Source organism: Oncorhynchus kisutch, linkage group LG7, assembly GCF_002021735.2.
Source record: "Oncorhynchus kisutch isolate 150728-3 linkage group LG7, Okis_V2, whole genome shotgun sequence".
Classification (NCBI taxonomy): Eukaryota; Metazoa; Chordata; class Actinopteri; order Salmoniformes; family Salmonidae; genus Oncorhynchus; species Oncorhynchus kisutch.
The window spans coordinates 16893982-16911650 of record NC_034180.2 but is presented as its reverse complement, the minus strand read 5'-3'; the positions used below and the strand labels follow the sequence as shown (position 1 = coordinate 16911650).

At 40.1% G+C, this 17669-nt stretch overlaps 1 protein-coding gene across 1 annotated transcript in view; it reads right to left on the bottom strand.

The window, feature by feature from the left end:
- The window catches only part of tdp1 (tyrosyl-DNA phosphodiesterase 1), a 64340-nt gene that overhangs the window by 24663 nt on the left and 22008 nt on the right, over window positions 1-17669 (bottom strand). The window contains exons 13-14 of the mRNA XM_020487544.2: window positions 15168-15275; window positions 7056-7158 (exon numbers count right to left, since the gene is read on the bottom strand). Of these exons, the coding sequence (XP_020343133.1) occupies window positions 7056-7158; window positions 15168-15275 (211 nt within the window). The remainder of the gene's footprint in view (window positions 1-7055; window positions 7159-15167; window positions 15276-17669) is intronic.

The window sequence follows — 17669 nt, the reverse complement described above, 5'->3', positions numbered from 1 at the left end:
TGTTGGAACTGCAACTAAATCATTCACACACTGTGTTGCTGGCCCATGACCCATATCAAGCTAGCACAGAAGAAAATGAAGGAAAGGAGACAAGGGAAGATAACGGACACTAATAGAATGTAGTCTAACTCTCTGTCAGTGTCTAAACGTGGTCCAGCAGAGACAAAAATAAGACCCTGGCGTGAATTACCCGCGGAGACATTTATCTGTGCGCTACACACTGCTCCCTCCAGCTGCCACGGCAACATGATTTTGCAAATGAGGCAGGACCTCATTGGCTCATAAGTACTGTGAAGCTGAGAAATGCTCATGGAGTCTCCTTGGGCAGGACAGAGATGGGTTTTCAGGGGAGAATTACCCTTGAAGTTATTCAGGATGCAGTATGGCTGCTACAGACAGCAGGGGTGGATGGGGGCATATCTGTCCACTGCAGATGACAATTAAATGAGGTAAAGCTGTCACTGTTATGGCAAAACAAATGGTTTCTGTCAAATGAGAGAATGTGAAGCGGATGTAAATAGTCAAACTGATTCATTGTTCACACTTTTAAAATTGTGTTCAAAATCTTTTCTTTATAGAGTGATGGTCAAGAGAGTCCATATATTAGGCCTCCCGAGTGACGCAGTGGTCTAAGGCACTGCATCGCAGTGCTAGCTGTGCCACTAGAGATTCTGGGTAGGAGTCCAGGCTCTGTCACAGAAGGCCGCAACTGGGAGACCCATGGGGCAGTGCAAAATTGGCCTAGCATCGTCTAGGTTAGGGGGAGATTTTGGCCGGCAAGGATGTCCTTGTCCCATCTCACTCTAGCGACTCCTGTGGCAGGCCGGGCGCAGTGCACGCTGACACGGTCGCCCTGTGCACAGTGTTTCCTGGGCATTCTGTCAAGAAGCAGTGCGACTTGGTTGGGTTGTGTTTTGGGGGACGCATGGCTCTCGACCTTCGCCTCTCCCGAGTCCATACGGGAGTTGCAGCGATGAGACAAGATTGTAACTACCAATTGGATACCATGAAATAGGGAGGAAAAGGGGTTAAAAAATAAAATAAAAAGTCCATATTTTGAAAGAGAAAGTAAAGTACTTTAGCATTAGTTTTAGTTTCAGTCTCCACTAACCCAAGCTAATTGTATGTTTTTTCCCCCTATCAATAATGCATGTTTAAACCACTCCTACGTAAATGGTAGATTATCACACACTCAACAAAGTCTGATTTCATTTTAAACAGATTCCAAGTGGTAAATATAAAGACCTAGTCCATCTAAAAAAAATGGAGGCCTCTTACACTTCACTGTTGTGATGCAAAAATTATAGCAAAATGCTTAGCGCATAGAATTTAAAAAAAGGTATTGTCGGATATTATTCATCCTAAATCAGACAGTTTTTTTTTACATGGACGATATATTGGAGATAATATGTACTGGAAACAATAGAACACTATGAAATATCTGGGAAACCAGGCCTGGTATTCATAGCTGACTTTCAAAAAGGCCTTTGGAGTTTATATATAAAAGCCTGGAATATTTTAATTTTGGAGAATCTCTTACAAAATGAGTTAAATACTCAACCTAAGTGTAAAATAGTCAATAATGGCTACTACTCAGAGAGTTGTAAACTGTCAAGAGGAGTAAAAACAAGGTTGTCCACTATTGGCATATCTATTTATTATTGTCATAGAAATGTTAGCTATTAAAATCAGATCAAACAATAATATTAAGGGATTTGAAATCCAGGGATTTGAAATCCAGGGCTTAAAAACAATGGTGTCATTGTACCCTGATAATTGTTTTGTTTTAAATTCACAATTAGGATCCCCCCACAGCCTTATTAAGAATCTAGATACTTTTTCTAAACTCTCTAGATTAAAACCAAATTATGATACGTGTACTATAATACGTATTGGATCACAAAAAAATTAACTTTTACATTACCGTGTAGTTTACCAATAAAATGGTCTGACGGGGATGTGGACATACTCGGTATACAAATCTCTGTAATTGCAAACACAGGTTTCTCTACCAAATATTAAGTTCTTCTTTTCTGATGTATCAAATACTTATGTCATGCAATAAAATGCAAATTAATTACTTAAAAATCATACAATGTGATTTTCTGGATTTTTGTTTTAGATTCCGTCTCTCACAGTTGAAGTGTACCTATGATAAAAATTAGACCTCTACATGCTTTGTAAGTAGGCAAACCTGCAAAATCGGCAGTGTATCAAATACTTGTTCTCCCCACTGTACTAATTGATAAAAAAAAAATATATTTTTCGATAACGTTTAAAAAAGTTATATTTGTAAAATATATCATAAATAGGACTGGTGGAGTCATGTAGGGGCGGCAGGTAGCCTAGTGGTTAGAGCGTTGGACTAGTAACCGAAAGGTTGCAAGATCGAATCCCCAAGCTGACCAAGGCAGCCCTTGAATAAGGTAGTTAACCCACTGTTCCTATGCCTTCATTGTAAATAAGAATTTTTTCTTAACCGACTTGCCTAGTTAAATAAAGGTCAAATAAAATGTCACACATGCAGCTAACACAAATATATGGAAATGTCTGCTCTACCCAAAATTACAACCAACTAATTGCAGCATTACAGTAAAAATAGTAAAAGGCAAGTGGAAGTGGGAACAAGTAAGGAACTTGTCTATCGGCCCTGCATTAAAAGACCAAAATTGGTCAAAGAAAAATTGTGATAAATAAAAATGTAAACCAGTTTCATTTAAGGTCCAAAAAATTGACAAGCTGTGCCATATAGATTGCAAAATAGTTGGGAAGAGATTTTCGATGTACTGATTCCATGGCACATGATTTATGAATTGACATTCAAAACAAAGCCGGATTTAAATTATACAAAATTCTTGCAACCAATAGAATATTATTTATATGGGGGATACAACCTTCCCATCTCTGCAGATTTTGCTGTGAAGAGGTAGTCATTAGATTATTTTTTTGGTACTGTCCATATGAAGCTCGTTTTTGGTCACAGGTCCATGAATGGCTGAAAAATTGCAACATTTACCTGGAGCTAACTCTGCAGATAGCAATACTAGGTTTTTGAAAAGTCAGTCAATCGATCAAAAATATGTATGCAAAAACTTCTTTAATTTACAATCTGTAGAAACTATGAGAATAGAAAGGTTCAGAACATTTGTGAAGCATCACAGCACTGTTGAAAAATACATGGCAAATATAAATCCAATATGGATGGTGTTAATTAACCTATTAAGGTTTAGCCCCTTTAAAAAAAAATGTTCCCCTAAAATGTCATACCCAAATCTAACTGCCTGTAGCTCAGGTCCTGAAGGCAAGAATATGCATATTCTTGGTACCATTTGAAAGGAAACACATTGAAGTTTGTGGAAATGTTAAAGGAATGTAGGAGAATATAACACATTAGATCCGGTAGAAGATAGTACAAAGAAAAACAAAGACAACATTTTATTTTGTACCATCATCTTTGAAATGCAAGAGAAAGGCCATAATGTATTATTCCAGCCCAAGTGCGATTTAGATTTTGGCCACTAGATGGCAGCAGTGTATGTGCAAAGTTTCAGACAGATCCAATGAACCATTGCATTTTCGTTCAACATTTTGATCAAGACTGCCTAATTTGTGTATTAATAACTTTGCACTCTCCTCAAACAATAGGATAGTTTTCTTTCACTGTAATATCTACTGTAAATTGGACAGTGCAGTTAGATTAACAAGAATTTAAGCTTTCTGCCAATATCAGATATGTCTATGTCCTTGGAATGTTTCTTGTTACTTACAACCTCATGCTAATGCATTAGCCTACGTCAGCTCAACCGTCCAGTCAAGGGACACCGATCCCCGAAGAAGTAGGTGGGAGTGGTTGAATGGAGCTGAATGGTGGGACTACTAACAACAAGATAACCAACGTAAAATATACTGTGTCTGTAAAATGTATATAGGTTCAAAATGTTTGTGAAATAGCACAGTTAAACATATATGGCAAATAGAAATCAAACTGGATGGATATCCGAAATAGATGGGAGAGTTGGAACTTAGAGGAAGGCCAGGACTAAAAACAAACAAAATATAACTAATGTAAATTAGATTGTGTCCATAAAATGTATATAGTATGTATAAGCTGGAAGTAGAAGCCTAAGTGTTGTCGTTTATTAGTTTACTCCAATTAGGTGAGGGGTGGTAGAGTTGCGGAAAATGATAAAGGAAAATGTAATTTTAAAAAGATCCCTTTTTCAGGACCCAGTCTTTCAAAGATAAAAAATCCAAATAACTTCACAGATCTTCATTGTAAAGGGTCTAAACACTGTTTCCATGCTTGTTCAATGAACCATAAACAATTAATGAACATGCACCTGTGGAACGGTCATCAAGATACTAACAGCTTACAGACTGTAGGCAATTAAGGTCACAGTTATGAAAAACTTAGGACACTAAAGAGGCATTTCTACTGACTCTGAAAAACACCAAAAGAAAGAATCCCAGGTTCCCTGCTCATCTGCGTGAACGTGCCTTAGGCATGCTGCAAGGAGGCATGAGGATTGCAGATGTGGCCAGGGCAATAAATTGCAATGTCCATATTGTGAGACGCCATAAACAGCGCTACAGGGAGACAGGACGGACAGCTGATCGTCCTCGCAGTGGCAGACCAAGTGTAACAACACCTGCACAGGATCAGTACATAAGAACATCACACCTGCGGGACAGGTACAGGATGACAACAACTGCCCGAGTTACACCAGGAATGTACAATCCCTCCATCAGTGCTCAGACTGTCCGGAATAGGATGAGTGAGGCTGGACTGAGGGCTTGTAGGCCTGTTGTAAGGCAGGTCCTCACCAGACATCACTGGCAACAACATATGGGCACAAACCCACCGTCGCTGAACCAGACAGGACTGGCAAAAAGTGCTCTTCTCTGACGAGTCGCAGTTTTGTCTCACCAGGGGTGATGGTCGGATTCGCGTTCATCGTCGAATGAGCATTACACCGAGGCATGTCCTCTAGAGCAGGGTCCGTCATGGTCTGGGGCGGTGTGTCACAGCATCATCGGACTGAGCTTGTTGTCATTGCAGGCAATCTCAACGCTGAGCGTTACAGGGAAGACATCCTCCTCCCTCATGTGGTACCCTTCCTGCAGGCTCATCCTGACATGACCCTCCAGCATGACAACGCCACCAGCCATACTGCTCGTTTTGTGCGTGATTTCCTGTAAGACAGGAACGTCAGTGTTCTGCCATGGCCAGCGTAGAGCCCGGATCTCAATCCTATTGAGCACGTCTGGGACCTGTTGGATCGGAGGGTGACGGCAAGGGACATTCCCCCCAGAAATGTCCGGGAACCTGCAGGTGCCTTGGTGGAAGAGTGGGGTAACATCTCACAGCAAGAACTGGCAAATCTGGTGCAGTCCACGAGGAGGAGCTGCACTGCATTACTTAATGCAGCTGGTGGCCACACCATACTGTTACTTTTGATTTTGCCCCCCCCTTTGTTCAGGGACACATTATTCCAATTATGTTAGTCACATGTCTGTGGAACTTGTTCAGTTTATGTCTCAGTTGTTGAATCTTGTTATGTTCATACAAATATTTACACATGTTAAGTTTGCTGAAAATAAACACAGTTGACAGTGAGAGGAGATTTCTTTTTTGCTGAGTTTATATACACACACAGACACACACTACCGTTCAAAGGTTTGGGGTCACTTAGGAATGTCCTGTTTTTTTAAAGAAAAGCACATCTTTGTCCATTAAAATAAAATAGATCAGAAATACTGTGTAGACATTGTTAATGTTGTAAATGACTAGTGTAGCTGGAAACGGCTGATTTTTAATGGAATATCTACATAGGCGTACAGAGGCCCATTATCAGCAACCATCACTCCTGTGCTCCAATGGCACGCTGTGTTAGCTAATCCAAGTTTATAATTTTAAAAGGCTAATTGATCATTAGAAAACCCTTTTGCAATTATGTTAGAACAGCTGAAAACTGTTCTCCTCATTAAAGAAGCAATAATTATTTTAGACTAGTTGAGTATCTGGAGCATCAGCATTTGTGGGTTCGATTACAGGCTCAAAATGGCCAGAAACCAAGACATTTCTGAGAATTGAAGGCTATTCCATGCGAGAAATGGAAAGAAAGAAACGGAAGATCTCGTACAACGCTGTGAACTACTCCCTTCACAGAGCAGCGCAAACTGCAGACAGTAACATTGATGGAAGCTACAATCTAGCTGCCATATTAAAGCTGATCTACCCCCTAAAAAAAAAAGAGCTCTCTCCATTCTGTCCGTCCATGCACCCGTGAAGACAAACAGGCAGGCAGGCTGGCAGACAGACACCCTCAAACCCACACAAGTTGTGCTGTACTGATGCTACATCAAATCAAGGACAGGGACAGTCGGCTTTTGTCCCAGAGAACAGAACGACCTCATCGGGAGAAAGACGAACAGAATAGTCACAAAAAATAAAGAGAAGAACACAGCGCCAAGTGAAGGATGTCATGGTTACACTAACCTGCCTAGCGTCTTATTAAATGGACCTCGTTCTTTTAAATAGAAAAATACACAAACTTGTCTTTTCAAGCAAGAAGTCTTTGTGAGACTGTCCCTACTCGAGTCACATCTGAGGTCTGAGGTGTTACTCTCAATGGTGTTCCTGAATGTCAGAAAGTTGTGATGACTAGCTATATTCTTTCATAAATGCTTTCATTTCTTTCTAGGGGAAAACCAGGAAGTCTTCCAATAGTGGGGGCTAGGCGCTTTGTTCTGGTCAGGTGAATGTTGAAGCTCTGGCCCTCTCAACCAGTGTCACCTCCACAACCATCATGTTGCTTAGCAACTGTTGAGGTAATTCTAAGGCAAGGGACAAATTACACTGTATGTGTGTGTGTGGTGTGTTGAAAGCCCCCTCTGTCTACATATGGAGGATAGTGGAGAGACATTCATGTACATAAATGGAGTATGTTTACCGAGCCCTAGAATCTAGTATCCTAATTTATGATCCATGGGCATAACTCGAAAGCATATCTCCCTTGGACATCAATGTGTGTGTGCGAGTGTGTGTCACTTACGAAGGCAGAGGGCACATAGAGGACTCCCAGTTCGTATGACCGGACCATCACCTGCGTGTTGTTCTTCTCCAGAGCCCCCCACGCTGCTTTGGACAAGTTAGCACTGGGGACAGGAGAACACACACATAATATTGAAAGTAGATTGGAAAATATGATGACAACTACGACATACATGCATTTTCCCCCCACGTCGCACAAAATGATTAGTTGACGTAGTCCCGACGTATTGAAAGATCAGCGGGTCGTCTTCACATACAACACATTGGCTAATTGACACCAGAAGTAAAATGTCCCCTTAATGGGAAACCCTGTTGCAATTACATCACCAAAGCCAAGTATTGACCCAAATCTACTGTAGAACTGTACTCAACTCAGATGAATAGTATTTTTGTCAGAAATGACAAAGTTCATCTGGTCACACTCTCTGTGGTTAAGAAGATACAGTATCACTGTGGTTCTAGGGACTTTGGATAATACATGATAATATGTTACTAAATTGCAACACCCACATCAGATCATAAAGAAAAGAGCCTCCATATGCTTTATTGACAGTGGTGTACAGTGCATTCGGAAAGTATTCAGACCCCTTGACTTTTCCCACATTTTGTTACATTACAGATTTATTCTAAAATGGATTAAATAAAAATGTCCTCAATCTACACACAATACCCCATAATGACAAAGTGAAACCAGGTTAAGACATTTTTACAAAAGTATAAAAAAAAATGAAAAACTTAAATACCTTATTTAAATAAGTATTCAGACCCTTTGCTATGGTGTATCCTGTTTCCATTGATCATCCTAGAGATGTTTCTATAACTTGGAGTCCACCCGTTATAAATTCAATTGATTGAACATGATTTGGAAAGGCACACACCTGTCTATTGTGATGGAAAATGTTGTTTGTGTAAATCAATTAATAAATACATCTCTACAAAAAAAATATTCACAAAACTGAACAATAAAAAGGTACACATAGAAGGTGAGAAGGCTATTCACTAATTGTATGGTGAGAAGACTAGGTGTCTATGCCGCTTAACAGGACACTATCATTTGATGTGTCTGAAGTATGATTCTGTATACACATGGTCTAATCAATACTTCCTACCAAAGAGCAGTAACCTCGATTAAGAATTTTTAGGACCGATTAAAATGTAGCATAGTGAAAACTAAGTGTTTATTTTCTTTCTTCCAGGACTGGTGGAATGTCTGCTACCAAATATTTTTTATACATGTTTACCAATGATTGTGCATCTCTCCCTTTGAAAGGCTTCCTGAGACAGGGGCCTTAGGAGAGAAGTTATTGAGACTGTGTACTATACTGTATAAAAGGTACCCAGATCCCGCTGTTAAGGGAGCTCCCAAATTAAATAAGGCCTGGCCATTTCTTTTGTTTTTACCCTACACACTCCAGCACCCACACACAACCCACCTGTTATTGAATATTTGTTAGTGGTGTTAATACTGTGTTTTATTTATTGTGTGGGGTCTTTTGATTTTTGGTTTTAGTGGATTTTTACCAGGTTAGAAAGGATGCCCCTTAAAGGGCACACAAATAAAACAAATTTGAAGTATCTATTGTCCGAGATGTGGTTGCACACGTGAATTCTCTTGATAAGAAATGTCTAAATAATGTCTGAGGTTTTCATCAAAGATCTGTATTTTGCTCCGTTCATCTTTCCCTCGATCCTGACTAGTCTCTCAGTCTCTGCCGCTGAAAAACATCCTCACAGCTTGATGCTGCCACCACCATGCTTCATCGTAGGGATGGTACCAGGTTTCCTCCAGACATGACACTTGACATTCAGGCCAAGGAGTTCAATCTTGGTTTCACCAGACCAGAGAATGTTGTTTCTCATGTTCTGAGAGTCTTTAGGTACCTTTTGGCAAACTCCTAGCGGGCTGTCATGTGCATTTTACTGAGGAGTGGATTCCGTCTGGCCACTCTACCGTAAAGGCCTGATCGGTGGAATGGTGCGGAGATGGTTGTCCTTCAGAAAAGTTCTCCCATCTCCACAGGGTACCGTGTGTAGATTTGATGAGAGAAAAAAAACTATTTAAATCAATTTTAGTATAAGGCTGTAATGTAGCAAAATGTGGAAAAAGTCACGGGGTCTGAATACTTTTATGCAACTTTTTGAAAGCTCAAATTCTGAGCTAGCCATTAAAGTATGGTCCACAGATCTAAGAGAATCTTAACAAGCCTTTTAAAAGGTGCAATATTCTGAAATTGCGCCACCATTTCCTGGTTGCTAAAATTCTAAAAAGTTCAGTTTATGTGACAAAACAAGTGTAGATAATCATTGTACCATCTAACCAGCTGTGAAATATATTTTCAATAATAAAAAATTGTATTTTCAGCTGTTTGAAGCTGGTGTACAAAACCTAAAGTAAGATGCAAAACTAAACTTAAGAACGGGAAGCATAGACACAACGCACATAGAACATATTAGAGGTCGACCGATTAATCGGAACGGCCAATTAATTAGGGCCGATTTCAAGTTGTCATAACAATCGGAAATCTGTATTTTTGGACACCGGTTTTTGCCTATTTTTAAAAAATCTTTATTTAACTAGGCAAGTCAGTTAAGAACACATCCTTATTTTCAATGACGGCTTAGGAACGGTGGGTTAACTGCCTCGTTCAGGGGCAGAACGACAGATTTTCACCTTGTCAGCTTGGGGGATTCAATCTTGCAACCTTACAGTTAACTAGTCCAACGCTCTAACCACCTGCCTCTCATTGCACTCCACGAGGAGACTGCCTGTTACATGAATGCAGTAAGCCAAGGTAAGTTGCTAGCTAGCATTAAACTTACCTTGTAAAAAACAATCAATCAATCATAATCACTAGTTAACTACACATGGTTGATGATATTACTAGTTTATCTAGCGTGTCCTGCGTTGCATATAATTGATGGGGTCCGTATCGTTGCTCCAATGTGTACCTAACCATGAACATCAATGCCTTTCTTAAAATCAATACACAGAAGCTATACTGTTACACTGGCAATACTAAAGTGCCTATAAGAACATTCAATAGTCAAAGGTATATGAAATACAAATGGTATAGAGAGAAATAGTCCTACAATTCCTATAATAAATACAACCTAGAACTTCTTACCTGGGAATATTGAAGACTCATGTTAAAAGGAACCAGCTTTCATATGTTCTCATGTTCTGAGCAAGGAACTTAAAACCTGTTAGGGCAAGGTGAGACGTCTCACATAGCCTACAGGAAATGGAAATGCGCAACGCCAAATGCTAATAGTACTCGCTAAAACTCAAACTTTTATTAAAACACACATGCAGGGTACTCAATTAAAGCTACACTCGTTGTGAATCTAGCCAACATGTCAGATTTTTAAAATGCTTTTCGGCGAAAGCATGAGAAGCTATTATCTGATAGCATGCACCCGCCCCGCAATACCGGAAAAAGACGTAAACAAAGGAATTAGCGTAGCCGGCACTACACAAAACGCATGCCTATTTCTCATCTGACCAAGGATTAACTTCAAAGCAAATAACAGTACTGGCGACATCGTGTGGAAGCTGTAGGCATTGTAACCTCCTCGCTATCTATTTTCCCTTGCCATTGACAATACAGGCAACTGGCGGAAGGATATCATTTTTATTTTTTTTGTGAACAGTTTTCCTTGGGCTTTTGCTTGCTCCTCACGCTCTGTTATAGTCACAGACATGATTTAACTAGTTCTATAAACTTCAGAGTGTTTTCTATCCACACATACTAATCATATGCATGTACTATATTCCTGGCATGAGTAGCAGGACGTTGAAATTTTGCGCCATTTTTAACAAAATGTTGAAAAGAAAGTCCAGAGCTTTAAGAGGATTTATTAAATGTTAGCCTTCTTACATGGCACATATTGCACTTTTACTTTCTTCTCCAACACTTTGTCTTTGCATTATTTAAACCAAATTGGAAAGGTTTCATTATTTATTTGAGGCCAAATAGATTTTATTGATGTATTATATTAAGTTCAAATAAATGATCATTCAGTATTGTTGTAATTGTCATTGTGTGGCACATCAAGAAACTGATTAAACAGCATGATCAATACACAGGTGCACCTTGTGCTGGCGACAATAAAAGGACACTCTTAAATAATGGCATTAACAAATATATAATAAATAAACATTAGCAATGTCGGAGTGGCATTGACTAAAATACAGTAGATTAGAATACAGTATATAAATATGAGATGAGTAAAACAGTATGTAAACATTATTAAAGTGACTAGTGTTACATTATTAAAGTGGCCAGTGATTGCAGTTCTATGTATATGGCAGCAGCTTCTAACGTGCAGGGTTACCTAACCGGGTGGAAGCCGCTGTTGCACCTCTTCAGCACACTGTGTGGGTGGGATCATTGATGTGTTCGCAGAGGAACTTGAAGCTTTCCACCTCCTCCACTGCAGTCCCGTTGATGAGAATAGGGGCCTGCTCCCTCTGCAGTTTCCTGAAGTCCACGATGAGCTCCTTTGTTTTGACGACATTGAGTGAGAAGTAATTCTACCAGGGCCCTCACCTCCTCCCTGTAGGCTCTCGTGTCATTGTTGATATTCAGGCCTACTACTGTTGTGCCACCTGAAAACTTGATGATTGTGTTGGGGGCGTGCGTGGCCACGCAGTCATGGGTGAACAGGGAATACAGGAGGTGGCTGAGCATGCACCCTTGTGGGGGCCCTGGGTTGAGGAGCAGCAAAGTGGAGGTGTTGTTTTCTACCTTCCCAACCAGTGGGTGGCCTGTCAGGAGGTCCAGGACCCAGTTGCACAGGACGGGGTTCAGACCCAGGGCCCCACGCTTAATGATGAGCTTGGAGGGTACTATGGTGTTGAATGCTGAGCTATAGTCAATGAACTGCATTCTTACACATTACTCTTGTCCAGATAGGGCGGTGTGCAGTGCGATGGCTATTGCATTGTCTGTGGATCTATTGCGGCGGTAAGCAAATTGAAGTGGGTCTAGGGTGTCAGGTCAGGTAGATGTGACATGGTCCTTAACTAGCCTCAAAGCACTTCATGATGACAGAAGTGAGTGCTACGGGGCTATAGTAAATTAGTTAAGTTACCTTTGCTTTCTTGGGTACAGGAATGGTGGACATCTTGAAGCAAGTGGAGACAGCAGACGCGGATAGGGAGAGATTGAATATGTCCCTAAACATTCCAGGCAGCTTGACTGTTCATTGTTTGAGGACACGGCTAGGGATGCCGTCCGGGTGTCAGTGGCACTGTGTTATCCTCAAAGCGGGCGAAGAAGGTGTTTAGCTTGTCCGGAAGCAAGACGTCGGTGTCCACGACGTGGCTGGTTTTCCCTTTGTAGTCCGTGATTGTCTGTAGACCCTGCCACATATGTCTCGTGTCTGAGCTGTTGTCTCTGTACTGACGTTTTGCGCGAATGCTGCCATCTATCCACGGATACGGTGACTGATGAACCCCGTCCCCGTATCTGTGTATTCGTTGATGTTATTCTCAGAGGCTACCCGGAACATATCCCAGTGCGCGTGATCAAAACAATCTTGAAGCATGGATTCCGATTGGTCAGACCAATGTGGAGTAGACCTTAGCACAGGTACTTTCTGTTTGAGTTACTGCCTATAGGAACGGAGGAGCAAAATGAAGTCGTGATCAGATTTGTCGAAGGGAGGGCCTTATAGGCATTTTGAAAAGTTGAGTAGCAGTGATCCAATGTTCCCAATGTATCCAATGTGATCCAATGTTCCCTAGCACGAATACAACAGTCAATGTGTTGGTAGAACTTCGGTAGCGTTATTCTCAGATTTGCCTTGTTAAAATACCCAGCTACAATAAATGCCACAATAACCCGTGGTTTCCAGTTTGCATGAAGTCCAATGTAGTTCTTTGAGGGCCGTCGTGGTATTGGCTTGAGGGGGAATATACACGACTGTGACTATAACCGAAGAGAATTCTCTTGGGAGGTAATATGATCGGCATTTGATTGTGAGGTATTCTAGGTCGGATGGACAAAAGGACTAGAGTTACTGTATGTTATCACAATCACACCATAAGTAGTTAATCATGAAACTGTAACTCTGTAAAATAGTTTAAATTTTAGCATGTTGCGTTTATATTTTTGTTTAGTATATTATTTAAAATCTTGGTTGAGATAAATCCAACATTTTCTAATTGATCAAGTATCCCTTGTGTCAAACTGACAGGGCTGACGATAACAGGGTTGAGGTTTTAGGTGAATCCCGGCCATTAGTCCTCATATGCTGAATAGCATGTGACCGCATGGTGTTCATAAAAATAGTAATTATACATATGTTCCACACATAATGAAAGTGTAATCAAATGAAAGTTCTCCAAACAGGGTTGACGTGTTAAGCTCAACCACCTCAGCCAAAGATGATAAAACAACTATAAATAGAGAGAAGTTACTTCCATTCCCACCATGCTGTTCAGATGACCCAAATGTTGTCATCTGCTGTGAATCATTTAACTGATTATTATAATGGGTAAATTGTTTGCATAACAGGGTTGGCCTTAAAATGAGGGACAGACGTAAATGCTTTACTAATCAGAAAAATGTCAATAAAAATCTTCAGAAATTAAGGAGCAAAAGAGCAAAATAACAAGGCCTTTACAATGATGGTGAAACTTTAGGGGGGGGGGGGGGGGGGAAATCAGATTTATTGAATTCTCCATGTGATTTATATTAAAGTACACTTCATTTAATATAACAAGCTTTTAGATTTAAATATTGGTGGATAATATCTACTTAAATGATCAAAAGGGACGCAAAAGGCACCCATTTCGTGGAACGTCCCACAAAGCAAAAATGGGTGTAACATTAAGCTTCACTACTTGCTATCAGTAGTATTTAGATTAACAATTTTCTTACATTAAGTTATAAATATTGAAAAAATATTTTTTCTGACTTGGCTAATTTGTCAACATTTTGTTGAACATAATATATTCTATGTGCATATCAAAGATCCAGAGTGGAATCTCTGCTACTTTTAGATTTATAATCCAATTTGTAAGAATTACCCACAGAGTGAATGTGAAAATGGTCACCCTCGGTTGGTGATTTGCATGCTCTGCATGGCCGTACAGCATTTACTGCGATGCTGCCTCCGCAGAAGTCAGAGCATTTAGACTTCTTGCGCTTTATTTTCTATATTCATGTTTATATTTTTATATATAATTTTTTTAAGAAAATTGTCATTGAAATCAAAATACTAGTCATATTAAAAGAGGAAGCGGTAAAGCTTCGTGGAGTCTTAAAGGAGGCCTGGGTACGGCCAAAAGGTTACAAATGCTACAACTTCAAAACATTATTTCTCAATTATGTTCAAAGATACAAATGTCAAATATATGTCAACAATCCTTCCCCCAGAGAACCCTTCTATGGATTAAATGTCGTGAAATTCCCTAAAATCATTGTCATTTTTTATCTACTTCGTGAGGAATCACAGAGTAAGGTTACCATTTAGCTGCTAGGCAACCAGGTCTAAAATGACAGGGAACTATGGCCTATAGCGATAAGGTACCACAGACAGAGTATGATGGGTAAATATACAGGCTTGTTTGTAATGGTGCTATCAGTACATGGGGAGTTAAGTGCAGATAGCAGAGTACATAAACAGACCACTCCTCTCTAGACTGCTAGACTCTATTGGCAGATCTGAGAGGGAGAGGAGTTTTTCAGGAGAAGGATCAGAGAGGTGTGATCATAAATAACTGACGAATAAAAACAGAGTGAGCGAGTGGTGGTGCTGATCATGAAGTTAAAAAAAAATCAACAACCATGATGAGGTGTTGACATTAGCCATTTTCCTTCAAGGTGTTTCCTGCCTTTTCATGGTGAAAACATCAGGGTCATCCCCAAAACATCAAAACACCAACAGCCTTTTGGGGAAACAATGCTCTTATCTGGGCATCCGTTTAAAGAGTGTGTGTGTGTGTGTGTCTGGTTAAACAATAGCACCGTGACTAAGACACAAGTTGTTCTCCGTTCAGCTGGTAAGGGGTGTTCCTAGGCAACTGCCTGTCTTGAGATTGAAGTCATATTGTGGACTCTTGAGACGTTTCACATACACACACGTGCAAAAGCAAGCCTCTAACCTTGTGACAAGGAACCAGGCTAGTTGTGTGAAGTCTGGCGAAGCCCTCATGTAGGTCTTGATGTGTGGCATGGCGTGACTCCTCCCCGTCGTCTCAGCTTGCCAGCGACTAGACACACAAAAAAAAACGTAAGTACATAATTTGCTGTGGGTCGAAGTATACCGTGACTTATTCCACATTTTGTTGAGTTAAAGCCTAAATTCAAAATGGATTAAATAAATACAAATCTCACCCATCTACACACAATAACCCATAATGACAAAGTAAAAACATGTTTTTAGAAATGTATCCTAATTTATTGAGAATGAAACAGAAATATTAAATGTACATAAGTATTCACACACCCGAGTCAATACTTTGTACAAGCACCTTCAGCAGTGATTACAGCTGTGAGTCTTTCTGGGTAAGTCTTGAAGAGCTTTCCACAACTGGAATGTGCAACATTTGCCCATTATTATTTTCAAAAGTCTTCAAGCTCTGTGAAATTGGTTGTTGATCTTTGCGAGACAACCATTTTCAGGTCTTGTCATAGATTTTAAAGTAAATTTAAGTCAAAACTGTAACTAGGCCAATCATGAACATTCACTGACTTCTTGGTAAGCAAATCAGTGTAGATTTGGCCTTGTGTTTTTGATTATTGTCCTGCGGAAAGGTGAATTCATCTCCCAGTGTCTGGTAGAAAGCAGACAACCAGGTTTTCCTCTAAACGTTTGCCTTTGCTTTGATCCATTTAGTTTCTTTTTTTATCCTGAAAAGCTCCCCAGTACTCAACAATTACAAACATACCCATAACATGATGCAGCCACCACTACGCTTGAAAATATGGAGAGTGGTACTCCGTAATGTGTTGCATGGGATATGCCTCAAACATAACACTTTGTAATCAGGACAAATATTTTTGAAATATGACTTTAGTGCCTTGTTGCAAAACGGATGCATTTAAAATATATATTTTTATACTGCACAGGCTTTTTTTGCTTTTCACTCTCAATTAGGTTAGTTTTGTGGAGTACAATGTGGGGTAACATTGTAGTTACCCCACAACACTAACCTCCCATACTCAATTCTCCTATCACAGCCTTTAAAGTGTTTTAAAGTCCCCATTTGGACTCATGGTGAAATCCCTGAGCGGTTTCCTTCCTCTCTCAACTGAGTTAGGAAGGATGCCTGTCTTTGTAGCGACTGGGTATATTGACACACCATCCAAAGTGTAATTAAGAACTTCACCATGCTCAAAGGGATATTCAAAGTCTGCTATTTTAAAATGGACTGGAAAACCTTCCTGGTCTTTGTGGTTGAATCTGTGTTTGAAATTCCCAGCTCAACTGAGGGCCCTTTCAGATAATTGTATGTGTAGAGGGTACAGAGATGTAGTTGTTAAAAAATCATGTTTAACACTATTATTGCACACAGAGTGAGTCCATGCTATTAATTATGTGACTTGTTAAACACATTTTTACTCCTGAAATTATTTAAGCTTGCCATAACAAAGGGGTTGAATATTTAGAGACAACTCAGCTTTAGACATTTTTTATTTATTTATATAAAACCGGGAAACATTTCTAAAAACATAACTATGGGGTAATTTAATCTCTTAATTCAGGCTGTAAAACAACAAAATGTGGAAAAAGTCCAGGGGTGTGAATACTTTCTGAACACGCTGTAGTATCAGCTTACACCAGGGTTCCAGACTGCGACGATTTAGTCGCATTTTGCAACCCTTTTGACTTGGCAGTTCAATTCTATTTTTAATTGGTCGCATCTGTGAGAGTCTCAAATTCTAGCTGGTCAACTCACTCAAAAAACATCTTATTTTTGGGCCGGCTAAAACCATAATTGACAATGGTCAACATGGTCAAACAGTATCGCTAAATTAAAGTTCATTGATTCCTGCCACGAAAGTGTCTGCTCTGCCCATGACAGTGCCCGTTTCGCCGGGGCTGGCTGCGCTGATGAGCGAGCAAACATTTGTGCAAACATTTCAAAATGCAGTAGTGGGAAAAATACAATTTTGAAAATAAGTAGGCTGATGTTAATTTAAATGAGGATGGTCTTAGTTTTCTGGGGGTATGACATTTATTTAAACTCTGAATATTGAGTGATTGACACAGTTTTAAAAACGACGTTTACGGTATGTCTGAGATGCTGGGTCTGCCGTGTCTTTATGAGACGCAGAGTAGGTGAACGGATTATCTCTGCACATGTGGTTCCCACCGTGAAGCATGGAGGTGGTGGTGTAATGGTGCTTTGCTGGTGACACTGTCAGTGATTATTTAGAATTCAAGGCACACTTAACCAGCCTGGCTACCACAGCATTCTGCAGAGATACGCATTCTGGTTTGCGATTAGTGGGACAATCATTTGTTTGTCAACAGGACCTGAAATACACCTCCAGGCTGTGTAAGGGCTATTTGACCAAGAAGGAGAGTGATGCATCAGATGACCTGGCCTTCACAATCGCCCGACCTCAACCCAATTGAGATGGTTTGGGATGAGTTGGAC